Source organism: Myodes glareolus, chromosome 6 (assembly GCF_982192425.1).
Source record: "Myodes glareolus chromosome 6, mMyoGla1.1, whole genome shotgun sequence".
Classification (NCBI taxonomy): domain Eukaryota; kingdom Metazoa; phylum Chordata; class Mammalia; order Rodentia; family Cricetidae; genus Myodes; species Myodes glareolus.
This window is the reverse complement of record NC_142031.1, coordinates 7,772,310-7,790,706: the sequence shown is the minus strand read 5'-3', so window position 1 is coordinate 7,790,706 and position 18,397 is coordinate 7,772,310. Positions and strand designations below refer to the sequence as shown.

At 44.5% G+C, this 18,397-nt stretch overlaps 1 protein-coding gene across 2 annotated transcripts in view; it reads right to left on the bottom strand.

Annotated features, from left to right (window-relative positions):
* Positions 1–8,136, bottom strand: part of Pex14 (peroxisomal biogenesis factor 14) — a 139,972-nt gene extending 131,836 nt beyond the window's left edge. Inside the window, exon 1 of one of the 2 annotated variants that reach the window (XM_085690280.1) lies at positions 8,007–8,136. In XM_085690280.1, coding sequence (XP_085546406.1) covers positions 8,007–8,042 — 36 coding nt within the window. In that variant the 5' untranslated portion in view covers positions 8,043–8,136. The remainder of the gene's footprint in view (positions 1–8,006) is intronic. The other variant, XM_048414895.3, reaches the window with a different exon arrangement.
* Positions 8,137–18,397: the final 10,261 nt, after the last annotated feature.

Sequence of the window (18,397 nt, the reverse complement as noted above, 5' to 3'; positions counted from 1 at the left end):
AAGCCAAAATTCCTCGTCCTACTTATCTTCCCTGCCTGGAAGTCCCACCTATACCTCCTCCCTTGCTATCAGTTGGACATCTTCTTATTAGACCAATCAGGTGCCATAGGTAAGGTAAGGTAAAACAGCCACACATCTTTACATAATTAAACAAATGCAACACATTTTTGCATAGTTAAACAAATATTCCAAAACAAGCATGGGCTACATAGAGTGAGGCCCTATGTCAAAACCCAAAAATACACAAAACCTATAAATACAGTAGCATTCTCAATAGAATATACTTAAAGAAATTTAATCAAGCCCAGAAGTGGTGGTTGTGCACATCTTTATTCCCAGCATTTGGGAGGCAGAGGCAGGTGAATCTCTGTGAGTTCAAGGCCAGAGTGGTCTACTGAGTGAGTTCCAGGACAACCAGGACTGTTAAACAGAGAAAACCTGTGTCAGAATAACAGAGAGAGAGAAAGAAAGAGAGAGAGAGCGAGAGAAGAAATTTAATCAAATGTGTCCATGACCTTCACACTTAAAACTATAAGACACTACTGAGAAAAGCCAAAAGATCTGAGTAGGTGTGGACATGCTTAAATGGGAAGGTCACAAAGCAGTGATTGTTCTCTTCAAATGACCTGTGGACTGTACTCAATCCCCATTAATCCCAGCAAGCTCTTAGGTAAGACTTCTTTTAAAGGATACCTTGGGGGGTGGGGGGTGGAGAGAGGTGAGCCGCTGTAGCCCAGGCTGGCCTTGAATTCAAACAATCCTCCTGTCTCAGCCTCCTGTAATCTGGGATTTTATGCAGGAGTTTCTGTACCTGATTAGAACTATAAAATTTACCCCTAGAGGATGAAGAGATGGCTCAGTCATTAGAGTACTTATTATGTAAGCGTGAGGACCCGAACGTGGATCCCAGACACGCAGGTAAAAAGCCAGCTGTGGCAAGGCATCTGTAAGCGCAGCACTAGGGCAAGTGCACAGCTAGTCTTGCCAATTAGTGAGCTTTAGGTTCAACAACCCTGTCCCCCTCAAAATAAAAACACAGCCAGACATACAGCATTCGCCTTTACTCCCACACTCAAGAGGTGCATACAAGCAAGCTGTATCCAAGGCCAGCCTGGTCTACATAGGAAGTTCCAGGACAGCCAGAGCTACACAGAGAGTCCCTGTCTGTCTCAAAACAAACAAGCAAACAAAAACAAAACCACAAAAGTGGAGAGCAACAGAGGAAAACACCTGATATCAACCCTGGCCTCCACATACACACAAACAGGCACACAGATATAGACACACAAGTTACCGGGAGACCCAAGGCTGAACCATAACTTTACAGCAAGGCCTTTACCATCCTCATACCAATAAACAAACAAACAAACAAAATCAACATAAAGACACAAAGGACCAAAACTTAGACCATTTGCTTGTTGTACCACAATACCCAGCCACACATTTTTAAGACTAGCTGAGGACTTGGGAGATAGCTTGGGGGTAAGAGCACCTGCACACAGCATGAGGCCCTGACTTCGGACCCCCAACACCAATGTAAAAAGCAAACATGGACCTGTAACTGGGTGTGTGCAGAGTCAGGAAACTCACTGGAGCTTACTAGCCAGCCTAGCCTCAAAATAAAGCAAAATAAAACAGCAGCGAGCTCCAGGTTCAATGGAGACACTGGCTCCGAGGTGATAAACCAGAACATTGATGCCTTTCTCTGGCCTCCGCATACACACGACACAAGCACTTCTAACTGCAATTCCAGGGGACCCAACACCCGCTCCTGGCCTCTATGGGCACGTGCACACAAATGGTATACTCACACACAGACATAACTACACATACACATGAATAAAATCAAGGTGTTGGCTGGCCGTTCAGGAGGCAGAGGCAGGCAGGCTTCTGTGAGTTTAAAAGTAGCCTGTTCTAAATAGTGAGTTCCAGGACAGCCAGGGCTACATAGAGAGACCCTGTCCCCACCCAAAAAAAATGGGGGTGGGAAGAGGCGAACAGCTGGAGGTCCAGGTGGCTCCATGGTTAAGAGCATTTGCTGCTCTTGCAGAAGCCCAGGCTCCACTGCCAGCACCCACAGGGTGGTCACAACCATCCATAACTCCAGATCTAGGGAATCTGATGCCCTCTTCTGACATCCAAGGGTACCAGTCTATATGCGGTACACAAAACACATGCAGGGAAAACATTCATACACATGAAATAAGGTAAACAAATCTAAAAAACATTTAATTGAAGGAAAACATCTTTAAAAACATAGTTACAGAGTTCAAAACAGTGTGCTATTTGCAATAGGCTTATAGATACACAGAACAGAATCCACAAATTGACCTTTGTGCACACTTAAAACAATTTGATTTCTAACAATGGTAGAGATAATTTAAAGGGAATCTTATCAACAGATGGCACTGGAACGAGGACACCCATAAACAAAAGTGACCCTTAACACGACTAACACGTACAGCCAGACTCAGATTAGTCAGCACATGTCAATGGAAACCATGAAGCAGTCCCACCACATACTCACTAGAATGGTTAAAATCAAAGTGACAGGCAGTACCAAGTGCTGGTGTGAGTAGGCACCAACCAAAGCTCTCAGATATTGTGGGGGATGAAAGACATAACATAGGTTTGCGCACAAAGCTAAATACACACTGACCACACGACCTAGCAATTCCACTCATGAGAATTTACCAAAACCATGAAAATGTCCTTACACACGCTACATAGTCATAGCTTTAAGCTAGCATCCTAAATGACCCCAGATTCCTACCTGCTGACATGTGTCCCCTTTTGTGTTCCTTCCCCTAGATTATCGGGGGAATCTGTGACTTGTTCCTGCCAAGAGGATGCCAAAGAGGACAGGATGCATATAATTAAATTCATGTGGGCAAGACACAAGACCATGATTTCCATAGCTATACACCTTTAATCCATGCACTCTGAAGACAGGGACAACTGGATCTCTGGGAGTTCAAGACCAGCTTGATCTACAAAGCAAGTTCCAGGACAACCAGAGCTACATAATAAAGAGACCCTTGTCAAAAAATACATAAATAAATAAAAGAAACATGTTGTTTTTAACCTGCCAAGTTTGTGTAGTACTGTTATGGAGCAATAGAAAACTAATGCTATTCAAACGTCCACCAGCTAGTGTACAGATCAACCACATGATGAACTGTGCCTTATTAGTGAGCTGGAAGGGCTGGAGAGAGAGCCTCGAGGACAAGAACATACTGTTCTTGCAGAGGACCTGAATGTGGTTCCCATCAGCCACATAAGTAGCTTATAACCACTTGTAACTCTGGGTCCTAGAGCCCTAGTGCCCGAGACTCCACAGGCAGCTGCACTTACATATGCATGCACACAATTTAAAAAATAAAACACCGCCAGGTGGTGGTGGCTCACGCCTTTAATTCCAACATTCAGAAAGCAGGGGGATCTCTGTGAGTTCGAGGTCAGCCTGGTCTATGGAGCGAGTTCCAGGACAGGCTCCAAAGCTACAGAGAAACCCTGTCGGGGGGGGGAGGGGCGGGGGGGAATAATTAATTAAGTGAAACACCAAAAATAAATAATAAATAAATAAACTAGCAAAACTATAAAGAAAGCCACTCACTTAGAAAATTACCTTACAACTGGGCATAGTGGCGCATGCCTTTAATTCCGGCACTCGGGAGGCAGAGGCAGGTGAAGTTCAGTGAGTTCAAAGCCAGCCTGGTCTACAAAGCAAGTTCCAGAACAGCCAGGGCTGTTACACAGAGAAGCCGTCTTGGGAAAAAAAAAAGAAAAAGAAAAAAAGAAAGAAAAAGAAAAAAGAAAATTACCTACATAGCGATATGATAGTCACTACCTTAACCAAGCAACCAAACTTATCCCCAACAATAAAAAGACTGTGTCACATGACTCCAGAGACAAGTCAAGAGAACACAATTTATGTATTTATATATATATAATAAAAGTATATCTAATATAGTTTTACATACAGACTATAAAAACTAGACTTTGCCATCATGAAAGAGCAAGTAGAATCTGCTGGCACCAATACTGGCACTTGTCATGGGCAATCATGGCATCTTTTCAATTTTCAAGAGAAATTATTTCAAAATGAAGAAAAAACACCTTCACTAAAGCAGGGGTCAACATACAAAACCACAGAGCAAAGGCTGTATGAGGCTTACAGAAAGTCCTCCACCATCGACGAGTACAGGTCCAGAAGGATCGAGGGAATAACAATGTGCAACACGTGTGTCAGGTAACCTGAGCGCGTCTACATAAATGACCCCCTTCATCTTCAGAACAACCCTGAGATAGGCACTGGCCTTTTTCCTACTTTACAGAGGTAGGCAGAGGATGTGAAGTTAGGTAACTGGCCAGCTCTCACAGCTGGTGCCTACTGGAGAGATTACCAGGCCAGGGCGATGAGCGTTAGCACCTTACACCATCTCGCAGGCAAAGAGGGTTCTTCACCACCAGAAACCAGAGACGATACTACGAGTCCAACTACCGAACTTTCTAAGAAGAAAATGCTGGTGCAGTCCCACGGGTCTATAAACCATGCCGTCAGGCCTGGGGGATTACTCAACAGCCTTTTCCGTACCTCTCTGCTCACATGAAGAAATGCCAGGCAAATGCGGTACACACTGGCTCTCCTGAAATGCACACTTAAGTGGGCTAGAGAGAGGATTCAACGGCTAAGAAAGCCTAGAGTTCAGTTCCCAGCACCCATGTCTGGACGCTCACAACTGTCCAACTCCAGCACCAGGGGCTACAACATCCTCTGGCCCCTGAAGGTTCCTGCACTCCCATGTGCATACCCACACACAGACACGCATATACAGATTAAAAAAAATAGTAAATCTGTCTAGAAAAAAAATAAAGGAAAAACTGGTCTCAGAGCAGTCTGTATGTCCTAGAAGATAAAAGCACCTGCCACCTGAGACTGATAGCCTGACACTGACCCCAGAACCCACGTAAAGCTGGAAGGAGAGAACCAACTCCATGGAGCTGTCCCATGACCTCCACACAAACACTGTGGCACTCTTACGCCTGCATTCACCCACACATCATACACACACACTCACTCACACAATAGTGTTTGAGGGGAAAATATGTAAGTGCATCTAGGGTGCTGAAGAGATGCTCAGCAGATAAGGTGCTTGCTGCATTAACATGAGCACCTGAGTTTACCCCAGGAGCCACATAAACAGACACAGGCCCGTAATCCCAGCCCCGGAGATACAAAGATAGGAGGCTTGCTGGGGCTCACTGGCCAGCCAGTCTAGCCGAACCATAAATTCAAGGTTCAGTGAGAGACCCTGCCTCAAAAAACAAGGTAGAAAAAGTAAATAACTACGGTAGAGAGTGTGGGCTGCAGAGAGGGCTTGGCAGCCACAGCGCGAGCTGCTCTTCCAGGACACGGACTTGACCCTCAGCTCCCACATGGGGCCTCAGCACAGCTCCAGCTCCACTTCCAGGGGAAAGAAGCTCTTCTAGCACCTGAGGCACCAAGACACACAGACAAAACACCGTGCACATACATAAAGAGCAACTGAGGAACACATCTAACTGACCTCTAGCCTAGTTTGAGAGAGACAGCTTGACCTCTGACCTACACACACACACACACACACACACACACACTCTCTCTCTCTCACTCTCTCTTTCTCTCTTTCAAAATATAACAGCTGGGCATAGTGGCTTTTAACCTCATATTAATAAATGCTTTTAATCTCAGCACTCAGGAGGTAGAGCCAGGTGGAGCTTGAAACCAGCCTGGTCTACATAGTGACTTCCAGGCCAACTCACGGCTACAGAGTTAAGACTGTGTCTCAAAAAAACCAATTAATTGGTTAACTAATTAATGAAAAGATTTTCTAGTTAAAATTGAGGCTGGGAATGTAGCTCAGTCGGTAGAATGCCTCCTTTGCATACACAAGGTCCTATCTCAGTCTCTATCACCAACAACTTAGTGGCACATGCATGAAGTCTCACTTGTTTTAAAGTGTGCATTTGTAGCTTATTGTTAGTGACGGAGCATGACAGAAAGTTCAACTTTTTCCTCAGGCTGCCAGCGCATTCTGATGCAATCCCATCTCTATCAGCTTTGGAAAGGAGGGCAAAGGGGCAGCAGAGCTCAAACCAAACAAGTGCTGACCAAACCCGTAGAGACCTTGGACCCCTCCAGGCCAGCCTGCTCTACAAAGCAAGTTCCAGTGCAGCCAGGACAGTTACACAGAGAAGAGAAACCCTGACTCGACAAACCCAAGAGAGAAAGAGAGAGAGAGAGAGAGAGAGAGAGAGGGAGAGAGAGGGAGAGGGAGAGAGAGAGAGAGAGAGAGAAAGAGAGAGAGAGAAGAGCTACTACCTTCCACATGTACAAAGAGGGAAACCCCAGAAACAAAGGAACCCTTCCTTAAGCATCCCAAGGGATCCAAGTGGGAAGACTGTTAGTAGCCTTCCTAAAATTGCAAAGCGTCCTGGAGGAAGCAGAAACTGTGGACGCATTCCAATCCCATTCCTAAGCAGTTCAAGAAAATTCAGGCACAGAGGCAGTTGATCAAACTAGGTGGGACAACACCAGGAAGGGAGGTCCCTCTTTCAGACACCCCAGAGTCCAGAACCCTGGGCAGTGAGGAGTCCAGAATCATTCCTGTTTCTGCTGTTCTTACAGCACACACATCGGCCTGAATTACACATACCACTAACAGAGGCCGATCTAAGTGTCCAACTCCTTTAAGTGGGATCCCTCTAATTGGCTTATCACGAGCAGTAAGACAGCAAGAAATATAAGTGGTAGCCCTCTGCCTAGGAAGGAAGTAAATACTGGTGAGTGGCTGAAAACTCTTAAAGGTGCTTGAGCCTCCCAGGGCATGTGTTTTTCTTTTCAGGTCTATCCTAATTAAATTTAAACATAGATGGCCAACTAAAGGAGTCCAACACAGTGTGGGTTGAAATCAAGGCTCAGTGGGGCACAGGATTTCGGGCGCATTGCAAAACCCTGCCACCCACTTCTGCACTTTGCAAAGGGCAGACAAGAGTTAGCTAAAAAGCACTATTTGGTGGCCAAAGAGATGGTTCAGCAGGTAAAGGCGTTTGCTGCCAGGCCTGGGGACCTGAGTCCCATCTTCGCCATTCACAAGGTGGAAGGAAAGGAACGACTCCCTCAAAGTTGTGTTCTGTCTTCCCCCAGTGCCACGGCTTACACATATTCACGGAAACAAAACAAAATTTGAAAGTAAACATAGCCCGACTTCTGCAATGACAACGTTCAAGCAGTAAGCGGGCTGTCCCTTAGCATCGCTCCTCATCCCAAGCATCACGACCTCCCCACGCAGAAGCCCAAGCAGCAACCCTGCCCCATAACCGAAACGGGGTTTGCTCCGGTCTGCAGGTGAAGAACTCGGAAGGGGGTCCTCGGCCAAGAAAACCGAACCCAGAGAAGCAGAGAAGCGCGGGTTGGGTCCTCAGCCAAAAACTCGGTTGCGTCTGTTATTGACACTCCGTCCACTCTCCACGAACGCACTGAGAGCGAAGAAGTCCTCGGAGCGACCCTCCAACTTGGCAAGGGAGCCCCCAGAGGACCGAAGACCAAGATGCCGGCACTGGAGGGGCCGCGGCGGCGGGAGAGGGGGTCGTCGGGCCCCTCCCCATGGGGGACAGCCGGGTACCAGCGCCTGCCTTCCCCACCTCTCCTCCGGCAGGGCCGTCACATCAGTGCGCCGAGGACCCAGCCCGGGCCCGCCGTCCCCCACGACCAAGTCCAGCGGGCTCCTAGGGGACCTGAGGCCGCGGCCGAGACCCCAACTCCGGGATGTGTGGAGACAGGGGTCACCGGGGCAGGAGCCGGGCGCCGAGGACCCCAGAGGGGCGGGGCCCTGGGGAGAGACCACGTCGGGGGACCTTGGCTTCCAGGACTCGGGGTCGCCACCCCACTGCCAGCCGCGCGCCGAACGCCGCGGCGGCCCCGGTCCCCGCCACTCGCGGCGGGGCAGTCCCACTCCCCTCACCTGGCTCGGCTGCTCTGCCTGCTCCGAGGACGCCATCTTCCTGAGACCTGACTAATCGACCGCCGCTGGCCCGAGTGCCTCCCGAGAGCGCTCGCTCTGGCTCTCCAGGCAAGACCAAAGTAGAAGGACCTGAGCCTGTCGATGTGGGCGGGCTCGGGCAGAAAGGGTTGAGCCCGGTGTCAGGGTTACCTTGCAGTTTACAAGCCCATGGTCCTTGTTCTCGATTTCTAATAGGATATCTTTTCTTGTGGTTTTACACTGTTACTCTGTTGACTTTGGGGTTTAGTCACGTCCACTTTCAACTCCTTTTTCTTACTCTCCCCACATGGCCCACCAGGTTCCCCTTATTTTTAAAAAATTAAATTTATTTACATGTTTCGATATTTAAAGGGGATTTTTGTTTGTTTTTGTTTTCTAGACAAGGCCTCATGTAGTTCAAAATAGCCTCAAACTTCCTATATAGCCCAGGATGAACTCCTGATCCTCCTGCCTCCACCTCCTGGTGCTGAGATTACAGGTGTGTATCACACACACATTTTAATTCTTGAGTTAAAATACTCCCTATTCTTAGAGCACCGTGGTCACATTTAGGGACTATTTATTTAGTAAACACATGAAAATGGAAATTAAATTTTTAGCTGCTTGATACACTATTATTCCTTGAGTACCCACCGTTTCTCAGAAGTGTTCACAGGTACTAGAAATAAAAAGAGCCCATACTCAGCAACCCTCTTGAGAAACCCAAGTACAAACTAATATGCAATTCTCTCTCAGGCTGTCTCTCCTAATACCTGTGCTTAATCTATATTGCAACTGATTCTTCAGATGTGGATTTGTAGTTCAGTTGGTAATATGCATTAAAAAACTGGATTCTAGCACGATACATACCTGTCTGGTGGCCACACCTGTGATCACAGCATTTGGGAGGCTGAGGTAGGAAAATCAGGTCATTATTATTGGTTCAAGGATATTCTGAATTCAAGGCCAGCCTAGACTATATGAAACCCTATTTAAAAAAGGAAAGAAAGAAAAAGAAAGGAAGGAAGGAAAGGATGGAAGGAAGGGAGGAAGAGGGGAAGGAAGGAAGGAAGGAAGGAAGGAAGGAAGGAAGGAAGGAAGGAAGGAAGGAAGATCCAACATCCAACCTTTGTACCCAATCCCAAAACAAACACACAATTGCAGCATCCAAGAACTCTGACATCTGTGTGTAGGTGTGGTGGTTTGAAAAAAAGGGCACCCAAAGGGTGTTGGGAGATATTCAATTCCACTGTGAGCCCCAAGTTAGCATTTGTGTTAATTAAATAATATTAACCTTAGGTCAGGAGGCTGAGTTAGCAAATAGTTGACAGAAAGTAATCATAGAGCATCAGAGGTCATTTGGAAGAGCTAGGGACCCACCGGAAGTAGAAGAGAGGGGTTTTGAGTGGCATGACATTTTTTGTTTGGGCAGAACAGAAAGATGCTCTTTTTGGGAGCCACCAGCAAGGAGAGGTTAGCTAGTTGCTTCTCAACCTTTCTGAGCTAGCAGGTTTTCACCCCAGCCTTTGAATCCCGAGTCTTATTTATAAATAGAATGATAGAGATTTAGTTAAATCTACCTTTAGCAGCAGCCACAGAGCCAGCGACAGAATCCCCACAGGCTGCAGCCTGAGCAGCCAGAGGAGCAGGCCTGTAACTAAGGAATCAAAACTACTGGCTGAGACAGCAGAAGATTAAGGCACAGCCATCGTACTGACAATTAAACAACAAAAGGGAGTGACACTATCAGGAGCTGTGGCCTTGTCACCGTAGGGGCAGCTTTGAGGTCTCCGCTCAAGCATGCCTCAGTGTGGCTTTCAGTTCACTTCCTGTTGGCTGTAAGGTGTAGCACTCCCAGCTCCAGCATGATGTCTGTCTGTGTGCTGCCACGCTCCCCTTCATGATGACAATGGACTGAACTTCTAAGCTGGAAGCTAGCCACCCCAATTAAGTGTTTTCCTTATAGGAGTTGCCAGGGTCATAACATCTGTTCACAGCAGTAAAAACCCAAACTGAGACAGTAGATCCACTAGGCAAACTCAGAGGATAGGACCTTTGGGAAAGAAGAGCCTTGGGAGAGAAGGGCCTTTAGGAACCATCACATATATGATAGTTGAATTGTTAGATTTGTTACTTTGGGGGTGTTTTGTTTTGTGTTGTTTCATTTTTTAATCTTTTGCTTTTTCTGTGTAGTCTTAGTTGTCCTGGAACGCCTTCTGTAGACCAGGTTGATTTTAAACTCACAGAGATCCACCTGCCTCTGCCTCCCAAGAGCTGGGATGAATGACATGCACCCCTACCACCTACTACTTTAGCCTTTTGAGACAGGATCTCACTATGTAGCCCAAGCTGACTTGAACTCATTTCTCATTTGTAGTAGAAGGCCACTTGGGCTACCCAGACTCCTGAAATAATCACACAGAAACTATATTATTTAAAATCCCTGCTTGGCCCATTATCTCTATCTTCTTATTGGCTAACTCTTAGATCTTAATTTAACCCATCTCCATTAATCTGTGCATCACCACGAGTTTCGGTGCGGTGGCAACTCCATGGCTTCTCTCTGACTCTGCCTCCTTTCTCCCAGCATTCAGTTTAGTTTATCCTGCCTAGCTCTACTCTACCCTATCACAAGCCTAAGACACTTTCTTTATTAACAAATGGTATTCACAGCATACAGAGGGGAATCCCACATCACTCCTGCTTCTGCCGCCAAAGTTCCGGGATTGCCAGTGTGTGCCAGCATGCCCTCCTCTTAGACCTTTTACCACTGTCACTGTATCATCACATTATTTTATATGTATATGATGCTGGGCCATTGTGTGCTAAGCAAGTGCTCTACCACTAAGCCACATCCCCAGTTCCATTCTTTTAATATTAAACACTATTTTTTCTGGAAGAAAAAACTGCAGCATAAGCAAATGCAACATACCTTTACATAGTGAAAGGGATATTCCATAGCATCCCCCCTTTTGTCTACATATAAAAGGTTTTAACTTTAACATAGTAAAACTGTATATAATAAGAACAGTTATCAAGTAAGAATTACATTTATGCCAGGCAGTGGTGGTGCATGCCTTTAATCCCAGCACTTAAGAGGTAGAGACAGGCAGATCTTGGCAAGTTCAAGGCCAACCTGGTCTACAAAGTGAGATCCAGGGCAGCCAAAACTGCTACACAGAGAAACTCTGTCTTGAAAAACCAAAAAAAAAAAAATACTTTCACAATATCCAGTCTTTGCCTTTGGCAAATTCAGAGAAATCGCTCTATTATCTATCCTACCTTGATAAGTCCAAAGCTCTGTTTGTAGGTAGAGTTTTTCTGTCCCATAAGTCAGTTCTGTCTCACCAGCCTGCTTTCAAATAACTACACAGAGACTTATTATTAATTATAAATGATCAGCTGATGTCTTAGGCTTATTACTAACTAGTTCTTACAACTAAAATTAACCCATTTCTATCAATCTATGTGATGCCATGTGACTCGTGGCTTTTATCTGTCCTCTAGCATGTCTTGCTCCCTCTGCGTCTAATGGAACTCGACCCTTCTTCTTCCTAGAGTTCTCTCTGTCTAGCTCTTCCACCTATAACTTCTGCCTTGCTAATGACCATTTAGCTTTTTATTAAACCAATCAGATTGCACCTTGGCAAAGATACACCTTCACAGTATACAAAAAGATTATTCCACAACATCTGTACCTAATTTATCTTCTATCATAACTAAGGAAAACTGTAACTATAACCATCTAATCTTCAACTCTGTTCAAGACCCCTGAAAGATATATTACCTGAGTAACCAGAAAGTGCTGTGCAAGCCACTTCCAAAACTATAGGAATGACAGACATCTGGCTGCCTGCAAAGTCACCCAGGGTTCCTCTGAAAAGTTGGGGCATCTCTCTTTGACCTATAGGCCTAGACTATCTGGCAGACTTTTCTATGAAATGGGAATTTTGAAGGACAGTACCCCCTTGTTTTGTCAATGTTCAGCAGTTGCTTTCCTTTGTGCACTGCATGTCCAGTTTGCATACTGTCAGCAGACAAGGCAAGGGCAGTTTCTTGCCCAAATGGCTAGCTTTGCCATATTGAAAACAGACTCCATATGGAGGCTCTTTGATGCCCATCATCCTTTTGTGAAGTAGATTGGTGCTGCCAGGAGCAGATGTGTCTATCATGAAAATCCCTGTTAACAAAAAATGTTAAATGCCATTGAAGTGTTTGAAAACCATCTGTCTAAAATGTATCTCTGTATGATCTTGAAACATACCTAACATAACTACAAGTTTGAGTGTTGTAGATGATTAACCAATAGCCTGCATTTCTTAATTATCATAAATGGTTTATAATGATATGTTTCAAGGACTAGAATTTTACCTTACATTCTTAAATAAACTGCATAGGTACAATACCTTAAGAGTAAAAACATACATACAGTATAACAAAAATAACTTTAAATTTTTATTAATATACAGAAATCCATAACAATGTAGAATATTTGAGGTTAATAGTTGTCTTTTTATCCTATATTCCTGTATCTCCACTAAATGATGACAAATATCAAGTCCAGGGAAAACTAGTTGTAACATTTGTTGCCAAGTCTCAGAACTATTCCCATGCACAGGGATCAACATACAGGTCACATGTCACATACTTTCCTCTTGGTTCATTTCTTACGTCTGTAGTCAAGGTTTTCAGGGGATCTCCCCCAATCAAAACTGATCTCTATCAACCTTGAAAGAATCCACAGCCTTTTGTTTCCTGTGAAATTAAAAGACTAACCTCTTTCCCAACTCAACACATCTTCTGAATTCCATTTTAAAGTTAAGGCATCCCTAAAATATCTAGGCTGGTTTCATTCAGCAATCTTTTTTTAATATTTATTTATTTATTTATTTATTTATTTATTATGTATACAGCATTCCTTCCATGTATGCCTGAAGGCCAGAAGAGGGCACCAGACCTCATTACAGATGGTTGATGGTTGTGAGCCACCACATGGTTGCTGGGAATTGAACTCAGGACCTTTGGAATAGCAGGAAATGCTCTTAACCACTGAGCCATCTCTCTAGTCCCCTTCAGCAATCCTTTTTACAATCCCATGTCTCTCAGCAACTTCTGTTCACTGATCAGCAATCAAAAGATTCCAAGTCAACACAGCTCCATACAGGACCCAGACTCTCTGTGTATTTCCCATCTTTACATGACATTTTTCTTTTTGTATTACTCTATTCTCTCTTTAAAGACTTTATTATTTGCAAACTATTTACTTTTTTACTATGACTGTATATACCCATGTTTTTCTTTCTTAGCCTATGTACATTTTAAATACACTATAACTTGTTTAGTTTTTTGGGTTTTTGTTTTTGTTTGTTTTTTTGTTTGTTTTTGCATCTGGACCTGTCTTTACTGCATATCTCTAGCCTTTTCCTATCCCATGAGCCAAATCTTAAACTCACTGCATGGATTTGCAAAGTCAACAAAGTCTGTCACATCACTTGAGGCAGGACCAAGGCCCTCCTCCCTGTACCTAGGGAATGGGTTCCAAAAAGCCAGTTCATGAACTAGGAATAAATACTGGTTCCACTGTCAGTGGCCCCGCAAACTGCCCAAGCCACACATTTGGTGCTATGCAGGTTCCCCAGCTGTCAGTCCGGGAGTCAGTGAGCTCCCACTAGCTCTGGCCAGCTGTTTCTGTGGGTTTCCCCATTATGGTCTTGACCCCTTTGCTCATATTATCTATCGCTCCTCGCTCTCTACGATGAGACTCCAGGAGCTCGACCCACGGCTTGGTAGCTGTGGATCTCTGCATCTGCTGCCATCAGCTACTGGATGAAGGTTCTATGATGACAATTAAGTTAGTCATCAATCTGATCACAAGGAAAGGACATAGATTTTTTAAAGATTTATTTATTATGTACACAGTGTTCTGTCTGCATGTACACCCGCAGGGCAGAAGAAGGCACCAGATCTCATTATGGATGGTTGTGAGCCACCATGTGGTTGTGGGAATTGAACTCAGTACCTCTGGAAGAGCAGCCAGTGCTCTTAACCCCTGAGCCATCTCTCCAGCCCCACATCTTTACATAGTTAAAGTAATACTCCACAATGAAAAGCAAGCTTGTAGTAGAGTTTGTGTTGTCAAGCAGAGTATGTACATTTCAAACATCTCTGCAATTCACATTTTCTCTTTATTTTCTGATTTTCGATCTCATTGTTCTGTCTTTCCAGAGGACAAATTTTCTTAATTTCCACTTCTATTTATTTTCAATTCTATAATCAGGCACCACTTCGATGAACAGAAAAGGTTGGGTTTATAGCCAAAACAGTGCGGAAAAGAAAGGAAGTGAATTCAAGTCAAAGTTGCAGGCCTTGCCTTGCCAATCAAAGACAAGGAGATAAAACAATAGAAAAATAACTGATTAGGCAACATCAGACCACTTCAGGTGACCTTGTGTAAGAATTAAGGCAGAGGGAACTTCATGATCTTGCCAAGCAGAGAGAGCCTTTTTGAGAAATCTCTCTCTTATCTTGATTTCTGGGAAGATCAGATAAACCTCCACATCGCAATTCAGTGATGTGGAATCTTAGCATAATTGTATCCTCCCTCCCATACTAGGGATCAGACTTTTGGTCTTGTTCAGGCTAGGCAAGTAGTCTAGAGTTTAGCTGCTCCGCATCTGTATTTCGATTTTTAGGCCATTTTGTTGGGGTCTAAAGCAACAACCTAGTCTACAGCAACACTGTCCCGAAACTGCTGTTTAGCAAACTTTTTCTGTGTGCATTGGTGTTTTGCCTGCATGTGTGTCTGTGTGAGGTTGTCAGATCTTGGAGTCACAGACAGTTGTGAGCTCCCATGTGGGTGCTGGGAATTGAACCCGGGTCCTTTGGAAGAGCAGCCAGTACTCTTAATCACTGATCCATCTCTCCAGCCCTTAGCACCCTTTTTTATGTAGGTAGGGATAGATGGCTGGTAAATGGCTTATCAGTTAAAAAGTTAAGAGCACTGGCTTCTCTTGCAGAGAACCCCGGGTTTGGTCCCCAGCACCCACCTGGTGGCTCACAACCTTCCAGAACTCTAGGTGCAGGGCATCTGCTGTGTCTTCTCTGGCCTCAGCTGGCACCAGACAAGTGTGTAGTGCATAGAGATACATGCAAGTAAAACATTCATATAGATAAATATTTTAGTATTTATCTTATTTAAATATTTATAAATAAATATTTTAACTTCTTTTCTCTTAAGTGACTTCATTTTACTTTTGGCAAGACTGAAAATTAATGTTCTATATTTAAATCTGACTTCCTTCAAAATAGCCTGAAGGTCAGGGTGCCTTCCAGATACAGGTGGGACACACATCCCTCCAAATCTGGATTGCATTTCTTGACAACTGGGAATCAAAATCCTCCACCCAAATAAAAAAATCCACCATTAAATTTGCCTGTATGGTAACAATTATTCCATTTCTGAGCAGTGTCTGTTGAAGCAAGGACTGACCTTTTAGCAGACTTACTCTGGGCCACCAATCAGCTCCCAAATCATGACACAGAGACTTATTATTAATTACAAATGTGTGGCCTTAGCTTAGGCTTGTCCCACTAGCTCTTATAACTTATTTTAACCTGTTTCTCTTCATCCACCTTTTGCCTTGGGGTTTTTACCTTTCATTCTGTATGTCCTACTTTCCTGCTTCTTCCGTGCCTGTCTGGCTGGCAGCTGCCTAGCTGGCCTCAGGCATCTCCCTCTCTTCCTCCCTCATTCCCTCTCTCCTCTTAAGCCTAGATTCCTCCTCCTCCTCCTTATTCTCTCTGCCTGCCAGCCCCACCTATCCCTCTACGGTCTAACTATTGGCTGTTCAGCTTTTTATTAGACCAGTCAGGTGCCTTAAGCAGGCAAAGCAACAGATCTTTATACCGTTAAACAAACGCAGCATAAGCAAATGTAACACAGCTTTATACAGTTAAAGTGATAGTCCACCACAGACCCTCCCTGTGTAATGAATCAAACTTTGCAACCCTCGACTTGAACTTTGTAAGGATTCTTTTTCCATCTCTAAGCCTGAACGGTGAACTTCATAAACTGCCTGAGAGAAGAAACCAGGCACAGGAGTGGAGGCTTGCAGTCCTGGCACTTAAGGGGTTCAAGGTGAACATCCTCAACTACATAGTAAGTTTGAGGCCAGCCTAGACTACATGAGACCGAGAGAGAGAGAGAGAGAGAGAGAGAGAGAGAGAGAGAGAGAGAGAGAGAGACCAATAAGGGGCTGGGAGATGTTTCAGAGCACAGTCAGTGTGTTCTGTGGGAACTCCTTCAGCCAATAGTCTTTAAGGTACTGGCCCACTTTGGGCGTGGTCTCATGTACTAGAAGTGCAGATGAAAAGCGTGTATGGCCCCCTTTTCTGCTGGATTCGGTTCCAGTTTCCTCTGCACACAGAAGACTGTGGATTTATCTCCCCACACTTACTGTGAGTTTATCCCCAATAAACCTTTGTTATATTCCATTCCCGGCTACAGTGGAACTCTTTGATGCTACTACAATTTGGCACTTTTGGTCTGCACTTATAGCACATGAAACCACGCCCAAAGTGGGCCGGTATCTTAAAGACTGCTGGCTAAAGGAGTTCCAACAACAACTGTGAAAATATGAGCAACTGAGTCTGCCTGTTTGTTAGGAGGATCCTGGGGTCCTGCTGGTCAGCAAGTCCAGCCTATCAGTGAGTGTTGTATGGAGGCCACTTGTTGGTTTCGTCTAGTTTAGACCCGAAATAATCACACAGAAACTGTATTAATTAAATCACTGCTTGGCCCATTAGCTCTAGCTTCTTACTGACTAACTCTTATATTAATTTAACCCATTTCTATCAATCTGTATATTGCCATGTGACTGTGGTTTACCAGGTAAAGTTCCCAGTGTCTATCTCTGGTGGCTCCAAGGCTTCTCTGACTCCGCCCTTCTTTTACCCCAGTATTCAGCCTAGCTTTCTCTGCCTACCTAAGTTCTGCCTTGCTATAGGTCCAAAGCAGTTTCTTTATTCATTAATGGTAATCACAGCACACAGAGGGGACTCCCACATCATCAAGTGAGCTGGAAGCTCAGTGAAAACCTGTATTGCAAAGGATAAAGTAGAAAGTAATAAAGCCACGATCCTCAACCTTCCTAAAGTTGTGACCCTCAACCATAAAATTATTTCATTGTGGCCAGGCAGTGGTGGCACACACGTTTAATACTGGCACTCAAGAGCAGAGATGGCCAGATCTCTGTGACTTTGAGGCCAGCCTGGTCTACAGAGCAGGTTCCAGGACAGGTTCCAAAAGTACAGAGAAATCCTGTCTTGAAAAAACAAAAACAAAAAAGCAAAACAAAACAAAACAAAAACAATATGGCATTGCTACTTCATAACTGTAATTTATTTTGTTACTGTTATGAATTGGAATGTAAATAACTGATATGCAGGATATCTGATATATGACCCCCGTGGAAGTGTCATTGTTCAACCCCCGCAAAGGTGTGTCCACCCACAGTTGAGAACCTCTGTAATAAAGGAAGGCAGCATTTGCCTTTAATCCCAGAGAGGACGAGATGGGAGGTGGAAGACAGGTAACTCACTGGGAATGCTAGCTAACCTAGCCTACTTGTCAATGTTCAAGTGAGAGACTCTATCTCAAATAAAAGTTAGAAATAGCCTGAAGCTAACACTGGAAGTTATTCTCTACATTCCAGGCTGGCAAATCGCACAACCTTGCATCCTTGCATCACCACACACACACACACACACACACACACACACACACAGTCTTATAACAATATTATAGTTTCGCTTACAAAAGGAGTTTGTGGGGGCAGTTTTCAAGACATGGTTTCTTTGTGTAGCCTTGGCTGTCCTAGAACTAGCTCTATAGATCAGGCTGGCCTCGAACCCACAGAGATCCACCTGCCTCCACCTCCTGAAAGTGTGTGCCGCCACCACCCAGTTAGAAATTTTTTAAGAGAAATAGTAAATCAGCTCATTTTTTTTTACTTAGTAATAATTTTATAATATTTGTGTGTGTGTGTGAGTGTGAGTGAGTGTGCACAGGTGTACACAAATCTCACACTGTTCTTGTGGCGATCACAGGACAACTTTTGGAAATCTGTTATCTTCTATCATATTGGACTCTAGGTTCAAACTCGAGTCGTAAGGCTTGGCAGCAAGCACCTTTACCCACTGAGACATTTTGCCAGTCACTTACCGTAATGTCAAATGCTTAGTTAATCCTTCAGCTTGCCTGCAAATTGTATCTTTTGAACATTGTCCTTCAAAGCCACAAAGTCAGTCCCAAAGTGCTTGCATGAGGCCCTGGCTTAGGTCCCTAGCACCAAAAAACTAAAAGCCACATCAGC